The 11,935-nt window shown below is 39.6% G+C and overlaps 1 protein-coding gene across 3 annotated transcripts in view; it reads left to right on the forward strand.

The window, feature by feature from the left end:
* Positions 1 to 11,861, forward strand: part of ASB3 (ankyrin repeat and SOCS box containing 3) — a 29,972-nt gene extending 18,111 nt beyond the window's left edge. For 2 of the 3 annotated variants that reach the window (XM_035896232.1, XM_035896240.1), the window contains 9 exons: positions 114 to 327; positions 716 to 874; positions 2,399 to 2,511; positions 3,072 to 3,207; positions 3,949 to 4,126; positions 5,518 to 5,715; positions 7,112 to 7,363; positions 9,569 to 9,702; positions 11,574 to 11,861. In XM_035896232.1, the coding sequence (XP_035752125.1) occupies positions 132 to 327; positions 716 to 874; positions 2,399 to 2,511; positions 3,072 to 3,207; positions 3,949 to 4,126; positions 5,518 to 5,715; positions 7,112 to 7,363; positions 9,569 to 9,702; positions 11,574 to 11,842 (1,635 nt within the window). In that variant the 5' untranslated portion in view covers positions 114 to 131 and the 3' untranslated portion in view covers positions 11,843 to 11,861. Of the gene's footprint in view, positions 1 to 68; positions 328 to 715; positions 875 to 2,398; positions 2,512 to 3,071; positions 3,208 to 3,948; positions 4,127 to 5,517; positions 5,716 to 7,111; positions 7,364 to 9,568; positions 9,703 to 11,573 lie in introns of those variants that run through there. The other variant, XM_009640705.2, reaches the window with a different exon arrangement.
* The last annotated feature ends 74 nt before the right edge of the window (positions 11,862 to 11,935 follow it).

Below are 11,935 nucleotides of genomic sequence, written 5' to 3' on the forward strand. Positions count from 1 at the left end.
ACCTTCCCTTTTTTTCCTCCCCCCCATTAACAGGCACCTCTCTCTCTTTTATTTATTTTTTTCCTTCCCCTCCTCTCCTTCCCTTTTTTTTCCTCCCCCCTTTCCTCCCGCAGAGTTTGCCGTACACAAGGATGGATTTCACGGAGGCCTATTCCGATCGATGCTCTGCCGTGGGGCTTGCAGCCAGAGAAGGAGATGTTAAAATGCTGAGGAAACTAATTAAGCAGGGATACAGCATCGATGTTCCCGATAACAGGGGGTGGGTGCCAATCCACGAAGCAGCAGCTCGCAATTCGAGTGAATGTCTGAGGCTGCTAGTTCGTGCAGGTAAGGAAAACTCCATGTGAAATAGTGTGATTTTTCTGCTAAATTGCCCTGCCATATAAAATATAAATTAAATAGATTTCTCTTACCATATTCTTACTTGTTTTGTAAACTTCTGTGTGGTTTCATAGGTACTGACCAGCTATGGTAAAGACAAGTTGGCTGTTGTAGTCTGTGAGTGGCGTTTGATTTGACTTTACCTTCTCTGTCCAAGGCAGGCATCAGTCTAGGGTCAGCAATCAGTGACGCTGCTGTTTGAAAGAGTTGATAACAGCACATCCGTGGGTACGCTGTAGGCCACACATCCCAAATTACTTAGTTATTTTAAGAAAATAACTGTGTCTTGTAATTTATTGCCAAGTATACCTTTTTTCATTATTCTCGTTTGTAGCTCCATCTGATGACTACATAAATTCAAAGACGTTTGAAGGGATGTGTGCGCTGCACCTTTCGGCACGCCACGGGGCTTTGGAGAGCGTCCGTGTTCTTCTGGAAGCTGGGGCTGATCCCAATGAAGTTACCACTGAAGCAACCACCCCACTGTTCCTAGGTGACACGAGCTTTCTTGAAATCTCAGAACAACCGATGAGGGGGGGAATAGCTGATTCACCGAGTTCAAACTCGCCAGAGCTCATTCACTGCCTATCACATTTCTTATTTTTATAGCCTAAATACTAGGCTTTCGACTTGGAGATGGAGCGGGTCTACAGATTATGATTTATTTATGGATAAACCTGCTTCAGACTCTGTTCTAAAACAAAATGGTAAAAACAAATTGGTTTTTTGCATTGCCTTTTGTTTCTTTCTAGCACAGAAAAGGTCTAGGAGGTGTAGGATTAGATCTGTATGAGGATGATTTGAGTCTTTTTTTTTCTCTTTTTAATGCCTCCCTACTTCTTATGTAAAAAGATCCCTTCTTTCTGCAATTCCTAGCTTAGCAATTAAGGGCCATTATTTTAGTATCTTTTCTGTGATTTATGTTTGACATAATTAAATGCTTAAAACTTCTGCTGTAGTGAATCCTCACACTCTAAATCATCCGATTGAATACGCTTACTGTTTTACTCGCCTCCGTACCCCGGCAGACATCATGGCTGCCACGTTACCTTTGCTTACAAGTCTACTCGCATTTTATTTTTAAGCAACTAAATAGCTTATTTGCTTAAAACAATTGGTAACAGGGAATACTCATGGGGAAAACATTAAAAGCACACCGGGTAATGATAATTAACGCTATGTGTAAGTGCTTACATAGATTAGACAGGACCAAGGAATGGTCCTGGGGCTGCGTATCGAAGAGGTTTTTAAAAAGGCAAGAAGTTTACGGTCAGGTTGGTCCAGACTATATAATGGGGTTATGGCACGGCTCTGTGTTGGACACTGAGTACTACAGGCAGAGACACTCCTTTGGCAAACTCGTACACCAATACTCTAAAAATTAGTCAGTCAGTGGCAACTATTCACAGGTTGCTTCATATGAAGCTTTTACGGTTGCACAGGAAATGTGCCTTGGTAGAATGGTTGTTGGTGAAAACTTGAGGATGAATCAGGGTGCCAAAGGAGGCTTTGCCAGTGACTACATTAGCATAAATTAAATGCACACATTCTAATTTAATGTTCCATAGGTGTTTAAAACGGTTTTAAACTTTTTACAACAAATTCCCCCAAACTTAAGCTTTTTTTAAGGCAGCCACTGGGCGTTAGATGTTTGGGAGGCTGTTGGGACTGTCATGCCGCTAGGTGCCTGCTGCAGAATTGTCTCTGTGCTCCATGTGGAAAAAGGGAGGAGAGAAACTGGTTTCTGTTATCTGTGTTACCACAGCGTAGGTGGAATTTTAACAACTCTGTCTAAAATTTGTGTGGATAAGTTTCCATTCTCCAACTCTTGTTTTGGGGGTGTAAATGTGACAGGCAAGTAAGCACATATAAGGCAAGTTTAAAAGAATTATGATTATTGTGTCAGGAAGTTAGCGGTGAGACCATTTGAGTTTTTCAATGAGTTCTTTAAATCCACTTAATAAGATTTTTTATTTTATTTTATTTTATTTTATTTTTTTTACTGTGCTGTTTGAAGCTGTTGAAAATGGACACGCAGACATTGTAAAGTTTCTGCTCCAACACGGAGCAAACGTTAAAGGACTTCATTCTTGGTCTGGATGGAATTCTTTGCACCAAGCTTCTTTTCAGGTAACCTGTAAGTGTATCATATAAATTCCATGTAACTGGTGTATTCCGAGTGAAAATTTATCTATTTCTTTGCCTTTTAATTGGGTAATTTTTTTACCCTAGCAGTCACAAGGTTGTCTAAATGCTGAAGGGCTTGCAGTGCACTGAAGAGTGCATCTGAAACTATGCGAGATGTTGATGTTGGGAAGCAGTAGGTATTGTACGTACTCACAAGCTCATGTGTTGTATTTGGGAAGTGAATCTCTTAAAAGATTCTTTTGAGAAGAGTTCTGTTTAGTATCTCATCATCAGTGACATGTATGACCTGTTTCCAGAATAGAAATATGTTAGCTTAATGGCTCTAATAAACTAATTTAATTTCCATTTGTATGTATTGTAAATGAGTAAATGTGAGAAACTAATTTAAACTTGTCTAATTTTTTCTGCCATTAATTTTTTGGTTCATCTTCAGATTATTGAATGTATTGTGGTTTTTCTTCTTTCTGTTTGGAATGTGTGCAAAAAATCGATTATGTCAATTCCCTGCTTTTTTGTTGGTTAAGAATAAAAATTTATTTCAGGGATGCACTGAGATAATGAAAATACTTCTGGAGAAAGGGGCGAGCAAGGAATGTAAGGATGACTTTGGAATTACACCTTTATTTGTTGCTGCTCAGTATGGAAAACTGGAGAGTTTAAGACTGCTTGTATCCCACGGTAATAGCGATCATTCGTTTAGCTTCATTGTTCTTAAACTTGCATCACCAGATACAATTCTAGTTCTACCTTTGTACTTCGTTACTTCAAATTTTAGTGGGTTTAATGTAATTTTAGCTGCAGATGGGTGTGCAAAATCATCTTAATTGCTTAAATCTTGTTTCAGTAATTCCATGTAGTTTTCAGCAAATGATGGTAGAAAACGATAAATCAAAATTGTGAAGAGTTTAAGGTTCATCGGGGTCTTCAAGAAGCCCTTGATAGCACTACATTAGTGGTCTGATTTTGACGACATTGCTCTTGTAACAGGCTAAGCGAAGATCTCTCTCTGGTCATAAAGTGACGGCAATGGTTTCATTCACATAATGAACAAGTTTGATAAGTCTGAGGGTGTGCGTCCTTACCACCAAAACTAACCACCATCACTATTAAGCCCGAGGGTGCCGCGACCTGACCAGAGAAATCATACTAACTGATCTGCCAATACCTGGGGTGGAATCTCAAAAAATAATTGCATCAAAACGCTGCCTAGCCCATTGCCTTTTCTCCAGCGGGTTTATCTCGTGTTGCACTGATCTTTGACAGAGTTGATGTTAAGCGCTGACTGTCTAAAAAGTCAGCAACAAGCTGGTAAATGTTTCCTTATTGCTGCGTGATGAATCCCTTGTGTTGTGAAGTCACTCTGTTGTTTGTTTTGGGTGGTGTAGTGGTGACGTAAAGTATTGGCTTTTTTTCTGTCAGGTGCAGATATAAACTGTCAAGCCAAGGACAAAGCCACTCCCCTGCTGATTGCTGCGCAGGAGGGCCACGCAGAATGTGTGGAACTGCTGTTATCAAAAGGGGCAGATCCAAATCTGTACTGCAACGAGGATAACTGGCAGCTACCTATTCACGCAGCGACTCAAATGGGCCATAAGAAGTAGGTGATTAAAAAGGCGTTCAGACAAGAGTCTGGCAATAAAAACCTAATTGACAAAGAGGATATTCAGCTCGAAAAGAGAGAAAAAAAGAGTTCCCAAGCTGATCTGTAGTTTTAGAATTTATATTTGTTTTCATATTTTAAATGTCTGTTAGTAGTCCCAGTAAAGTGAACAACCATTTTGAATTCGGCATCTAATCTGGGTCTGGTCGACATCCTAATGAGTTTAGAGAGGTTTCCCCAGTGCTGAATCAGATACCGATTCACTCAATAGCCATATTACTTTTACATTTTAGAATATAAATAACATCATATGTTTTATACATGAACAGTTCTTAATTGGATATACAGTCCTGACCACTAAGTAGCAGAAGTAATCATATGCAAATAATGAATTAGCTGAACCAGACAGAAAATCAAAGCCACAAACCAGTTCCTTTAACCCTTCTAGAAATGCATTTGTAGCTTTGCCCAATCCCAATGATGTAAGTTGCTTTCATAACAGAAAACCCAGAGTGGAAGGAAGTTCCCAGAGTAGCACGCCATTGCGAGAGGCATCTCTCAGGAACTCCATGAGTTACCTGTGTGTGACAGCATTTAAAATCAAATACGTTAATGATGATTGCTAACTGCAAAATTATTAGTAGATGGTTGATCTTAACCCCTAGCAAAAGGAGGTCGTCAGCTGAGTTGTCATTAAAGGTTTGTACATCAGATTGATGCCTCTTCTCAAACTGATGAGGAGGGCAGACGGTAGTGGATACTGAGGAAGCAGGGATTTGTTCATTCTCTCAGAAGCAGAAGATGGGTTAGCAAAGTTGTCAGTAATAGAAATGTCTTTAAATCAAATGCTGCCTACGTAGCTTTTGCAGTAATACGTAACTGGTGACCTCTGAGCAGCACCAGTAAGTTCCAGTAGCAAAGGAATTGGCGTTCGTCACTAATCCTTGTTAGCTGGAAAGGCCGTGGCCCAGAGGTGTGAGCTGTGAAACAGAGTGGGTTTTCTGTTTCGGTATCTCAGTGAGTGTTGCTGAACAGAAGTAAGCATTAATTTTACTTGCAAATCACATTTTCAGTTTGCTGCCAGACTTGTACGAAGTCTGGATTTAATGTGCAGAGGTACTCTACTGCTGTAAAAAGGATTGTTTTATAACAGGAAATGTCTGATTCAGATTGGAATATTTATTGCCAGCCTAAATCCATGCCAAAGCTCAGCGTTTATTATGGGTCTGTGTATGAAGTAATAAAGGTTGCTCTTTTATGCAAACTCAGTAGTGAAAAAACAGGTAGGATTTTCTTAAGTCGTAATGACCATATGAAAAATGACCATACATTTAAAATTAACGATTGTGTAAGATCACAAAATAAATAGTGTTTTTAAATATTTGCAGGATATTAGAGTTGCTAATACCAGTTACTGATCGGATTTGTGACAAAGGCAAAGGCAAAGTGAGCCCTGTGTATTCAGCAGTATATGGCGGTAATAAAGACTGTTTGGAAATGTTACTTAAAGCGGGTTACAGTCCAGATGCTCAAGAGTGCCTTAACTTCGACTGCAGATCACCCATGTGTATGGTCTTCCAAAAAGAGTAAGTATACCTCTTAATTATGAACAGTTTCAACACGTATGTTGCCCTTTATTTAACAGTTTTTAAACGTGCAGTTTTCCTGCCCTTCTTCCTCAATTCTTGAGCTGCTGGAGTTGAACTGTAAGTATCCGAATGGCGCGAGGGGTTTGGATTGCTTGCATGAGCTGAAGAACCTTGCTGAAATCTCCAGCTCAGCTCTTTGAAGAAGAGTCTTGTAGAACGTAATTGCAGTTCTCATGCTTTCAGAAGCCCTTATCAACATATCTCTGCCTCCTGGGAACGTGACTCGATGCTGTAATTGGATCAAAAGGACTCTAAGTAGCCAGATTATTTTCAGTAAGGATGAGTTATAGGAAAACAGTGTTTTTCTGTAGGCCAGTCTCATGCATAAGACACGCAGAATTAATCAGCTCAACGCTATAGCTGTAAGGAGGACTGGGAAACTGAATGATACCCTCTTTTAGATCATGACCCGTTTCTGTTTATGCCTGGTGAGTGATGTGCACCCCTGGTGTTCAACAGGGAATAAAACAGTGCTTACTTCGTAACGCAAAGGCTATACTTTTGGAGGAAAAATAGTAAGGAAGTACTCTTTAAAAATTCTTGTAAGTCGTTTTTCCCCTTCTGTCCTGTTCTTAGTATATAATAAATAATTTAGTAAGGGATGCAGACCAGGTAACTACTAACATGTGCTCTAAATGAGGCAGGTAACATACTCTCACCGCTTTAAAACCACTTCTATGAAGTAATGTGTAATCTAATTACCAGCTAAAAAGCAACACATTAATTATCAGTCATAATCTCATTCATTATCATATTATAGCTGATAATGATAAAATTATTTTAGTAAAAACATTATAAAATGTTTACAAGAGTTCATGGGGTCCCTTAACATGTTTAACATTAGGCTGGTCCCTAAGTTCTGGGGTGCAATCACTTGGTATTTTCACATACTTGTCCGTCTATTTTTAAGGTGAAAGCTAATCAAGTGCAAGGGCGCAGGACTTTCTGCTTGTAGCAAGCACCTGGTGGATCAGCAGTGCAGTGATAACCTCTGGGTAATTGGTGGCTTTGGGCAGTTTCATTTGTGATCAAAAGGCTGGCTTTGAAGGGCTGGAAGCTGTTTGGGACCAGTGGTTTTTCAGGACAAAAAGAACAAATGAGTTAAATGTAGGGACTGGGGTCTTCTGAACCAGTTCTACATTTTAAACTGATGCTTGCCAGAAGGAACTGCAGTCAGAATGGCACGCTGGGTTTTAATTTGGGGGGGGGGGGGGGGCAGATTTTAGGTAGAAGAAATTGGAAGAAGAAATTTGCTTTCTCGCAGATAAAAAGTGGTAGATGCCTTCTGAGGAAAAACTAACTGGGTGTCCTGTTCCTTGTGTACTGTTTGTAGGTTTTTTTATTTCATTGATGTTTTCCTGAAATATGGGATCACCTTACTTGGGATTAATTTGGGATATTGCCTGTTCCATGAAAAGTTTACTTTGTTTCAACGCTTCTTGAAGCGGGGCTGTTTGCTGCCTTCTGGGGACCAGTTATCGGAGTTCATCAGTTACGCGGTTAAAGCGCATGAGGAGTACAAGGAATGGCTGCCTTACCTGCTCTTGGCTGGTTTTAATCCAGTGAATTTAATGCGCAGATTCTGGTAAGCAGATAATGTTACCTTGTTTGTTTAAATATTGCATGCTAATCTGCAAAGCTGTCGCCAATGTTATTTAAACCGTGCTTTCAGAAGATAGTACTTGATAGTCAGTTGCCATGATCTGGAATGGTGAGGGTTAGGGAAAGTCTGAAATAAAATATCAACAGGTGATGGCTGGATTCAGTAAAACAAATTTCTTCTAGGAAGAAAGCCAGAATGGAGATTACTTTATCATTACCCTGGAGAAAGGCATCGTTTTGCAGTTTTTGTATTGAACGTCTCTTATTAGCCCCCAAATTTAGTTGCAAATTGCATGCGTATGTATAGTATGGAAATGGTAAGAAGAATTTCAAATACTGAGAGAGGTCAGGAGGGATGGGAAACAAATGTAAGGTGAAGCTGGGCCAAGGCTAGGAGGAGAGGCAGCGGATGCAGTTGGAGATTGTGTTAAACAAAATAATGCGGCTAAAATTCCAGTCTGTTGGCTTTTTTTCTTTTTAGTTCTTCCACATACAACTAACTGCTTGGTGGTGTTTTATATTTAATTGGGCATACAGAATTAAACTTGTATTTAAAAATTATGAAGTATTTGTATTTTCCTCTGGTTTTTTTTCTTGTCTGTGAAGATGACACTTGGACTTTACTACCATACGTCTCAGCTGTTAACAAGAAGTGAGCTGTATAAACTCATTACATGCATTACTGAACTGTATGAAAGGAGTAGGATTTTTAAGGTTTACTTAAAAATTGATTTACTTCTCAGATATTGTTAAGATGTCATGGTTAAGGTATCATCGGTAGCTTGAAAAGCATTCATTTATGACTTAATGAGATTCTGTTAATCATTAGCACCCATGGCTTTCCAAAGAGTAATTAGAGGAGCACATATAAAGCATGGTGTGTCTGTGCTTCTGTCGATCATATTTATTCATAGAAGACCAAGTGATTGCAAAAGTAAACACGTTACAGGATTACAGTTCAGTGAGTGAACAAATCTCACTGTCCATGTACACCATATGTGATGCTTTTGGATATTTTGTCACATAACCCATAAATACTTCTGTACCAATTACTTCCTTTCTTTGAAGATCCACTTTTAAAAATAATACTTATCACATCTACAAAACTAATGGTTTTGTAGGTTTAACTTAACTATTCCGTCCTGGAAGGTAACAGGAGGATAGTGGACAGCAAATGACATTTATGCATACGGTTCATTAACTGTCTCTGCCTCCCTGTGCAAAAGAACTGTATAATCAGTCATAAACCGGTCACTCTAGAGCACTGACAATTTTAATTACCAGTGGGAAAAGTAAAATCACAGTTCTCTTAAAGAGCCCTAGGCAATTGGATCTCTCTCCTGTATGGTTTTCGGTGAATGTATGAAAGTTCAGTCCAATATGAAAAATGAAATAATAAAAACTAGAAATGATGTAAAATAATTCTGACATGAATCTCATGTAAAAAGCGTATTAAAAACTTCTAGTCTGGTATTTTTCTGTGTTTGGAGCGTTTAGATTTTCGTTCAGATGAAAATTCAGGATTGTATACATCCAGCCGAGAAGCTGTTCTGTGACACCGCGTGGCTCTCCGCCAGCTGTAATACTAAAGCAGTTGGTTCACCTGCTCTTACTTAAACCTCCTTACATGCTGTATGCAATTAAGCTGTTGTTAATAGTTCTTCACACATCCTGAGGGTTTGAAATGTAAATCATGCTGATTTCTGAATGCCTATAAATTCAATCTATGGTAGGAGAGTTGGAAACGCTTGCAAATTTTGAGGGTTTTTTTGTTTTGTTTTAATAAATAAGTAGCTGAATATACATGCATTTTTTCCCCAAAAGTGATGGCAATGCTTATAATGCTCTGGTGTCTTGACCCCACATGAAAGTTTAGGTGGCAATGGAATAAGAAATTAGTGCAGAGGAGAATGCTGCCTATTACCAAGGTATTTAAATTTCAGAGCGGATGTTTTTCTCTTACAGTCTAACTTTTTAAAAGAAATGGAGGAAGATAAAATTACATCAGTAAAGGCTTGTGCTGTCAAAATTACTTTGGATTTCTCTTTAATGGTTTTCTGTTTCTGGGCTTAGGATGTAGGTTGTTAAGGATTTGTTAGAAAACTGTAAAGCTTTCGGTGCATTCTTTCCATTATTGTATTTATGCTATTGTGTAAAATGGTATTTTATGGGAGTTTTTGTTACGCAGGATCTTCTCTGTGAGCGAGAATGCCCTTAATTTCATCCTGGAGTTCACAAACTGGAAGAGGCTTCCTCCAGCTGTAGAGCAAGACCTTTCAGACTACAAAGAGAAGTTCGCTTGGACTCCCAAGAGCCATTTTGGTAAGCAGTGCAGTTAAGGGGGGGAAAAAAAAGTCTCCGTGTATGCCAGCTTCCAGGCTGTAAGTGGGAAGCAGCTCTGTGTGCTAATGGACGATGGCAAAGGAGGTTCTGTAGTCGATAAATATTGCTTGTCCAGAAACAGGGGAGCAGAAATAGCAGTTACCCTAAACAAGCAAAACGTATCTGAATGAATTTGAACTCATTACATTGTTCAAACTGAGAGTACCCATTTGAAATATGCTGTCTTGTGCACTTCAAATTAAGGCATGTGCTATAAAATATGGGTGGTGACTGTAAATTAGTATTGCACCTTTCTGAAGTGATCTGTTCAGCCTCTTGGAAGATTTAAAGGAAGGTGGTCAATGTTATTTGGTTATGTTTTCTAGGCTATATCCCACTGCTTTTATGGTTTTTTTTAAGTCAATTTATATTTCCAGTGAAGTGTCTATCCTGTTCTGTAAGCATTTGACAGTAATTAAAATACAAACCATATAAATAATGATATTAAATACATACAAATCTCACTGTTCATTGTTACTCCTGTAATCAAAATGTGGTCAGCCAAAAAGATTCAATAATTGATTGTCCAGGAAAATGTTAGTGCTCACTGCATTCACCCTTCAGAAAAGCAGCTTTAACATACAGGTCGTGCACTGTGACCTACACGTTATGTGACTGAAAAATTGCACTCAGATGTCTTTGTTGGTGACTCATTTCAAAGCAAATTCTTCTGTAATGATTTTTAAAATGTCTAAGTGATAATCTTACTACTTCCTTTGGAATATTTGAAGCTAATTAGGATATATTTTTGGAGTCAAAAAAAAAAAAAAGGTTTTATTTGGGGAAATTTAGATGAAGTTTGTTCTTTGTTTCCTTTGCTATTAGTAAATACATTTGTGTTGTGATAATATCCAGCAACTAAAGCTGCAGAGAGGAAAAAGCAAGGGGGGGAAAGCATGAAAGCTTTCACTTTTTTATTCTTTCAGCCAAGAGCAGTCAGGGCAAGCAGGCCAGCTGCTGTGCTGAGAGGCAGGCTTCCCTGCCTGAGAAATACCAACCACTTGAACTGAGATGAGCTGGTCATGTGGGTGAGCATCGGAAATTATGAAGGGTTCGTGCGGAAAAGTTCAGGAGCTGGTATTCACCCCTCTAGCTGAAGGCTTGTGAAATGTATGGTCTGGTGGAGTTACACACCTGCTGTACCTACCCTTCCAATACTGAAATACAGAAATGATTGCAGTTAATACTACAGATTCCTTGTGAATAAAGTAAGTGGAGAAGCCACTCTAGGAGTGTTTGGAGGCACCAGAGTTCTGTATCCAGATAAGTTGACCTGTAATGCGAAAGTTTATGTTTGAGCGAATGCACATTTACAGACGTGTCTGTGCATCTTTTGGCACAGTGGTTGTCCAAAGTCGAGGTATTTAGCAACGTGTTAGAACATTTGGCATTGTATGCCAAGTGAGTCATGCTATCAGTTAATACTTATCCTAAAAGTGTTTTCCCTTACGTTATTTTGTTGCTGGACTTACTTCTAGACTCAACTTTTCATTTCTGGTAAGGTGGCAGGAGCCCCTCTCTCCCCAGGCCAGGTAGCTGTGTAGATGAACTACCCCTAGGCTGGGTAGATGAACTCTGATTAAGGATAAAATGATTCTTTGACACTTCCTAGAAGTTTAAGGTAACTTTTCTAGCTCCTGTAGGGCGCTGATTCTAGCAGGCAACAGCCCTTCCCTATTGAGAACTCTGGCTCCTTATCTGCCAGAAACTGGAGGGTTCAGATGGGATCCAGCCAAACCAGGTAACCATAGGCAAGCGATGTAATCCCATGGTGTCCTGTTCAGCATTTGACTTGTCTTTTAATTTTTCAGCCTTCATTCCTTCCCTGTCTCATCTTTGTCGTCTTGAGATCCGGTCCATTTTAACTAGCGAACGCCTGCGATCGGACCGGTTTATCCGGGAATTGCCGCTGCCAGCTTGTCTCCAGGACTACCTTCTCTACTTAGATGTACTGCGAGTCAACGCTATCCCAGAAGCGGAGGATTATCTGGGGCAGAGAGAGGAGGGAGCTCCCTCTGCCAGTCACTCCAGCGCTGAAGATGCAGAGAGGGGACACGCCTGTAACGCCGGTGTTAGATGATGGCGCTGCCAGCGACTGAACTCTGCAGCTGCAGATTTTGTAATGGCAATTGGCAAACACTGGAGAAGAACTACTGTAAATAACTGTAGTAAT

This window comes from Egretta garzetta, unplaced genomic scaffold, assembly GCF_000687185.1.
Source record: "Egretta garzetta isolate BGI_Z169 unplaced genomic scaffold, ASM68718v1 scaffold200, whole genome shotgun sequence".
Lineage (NCBI taxonomy): Eukaryota > Metazoa > Chordata > Aves > Pelecaniformes > Ardeidae > Egretta > Egretta garzetta.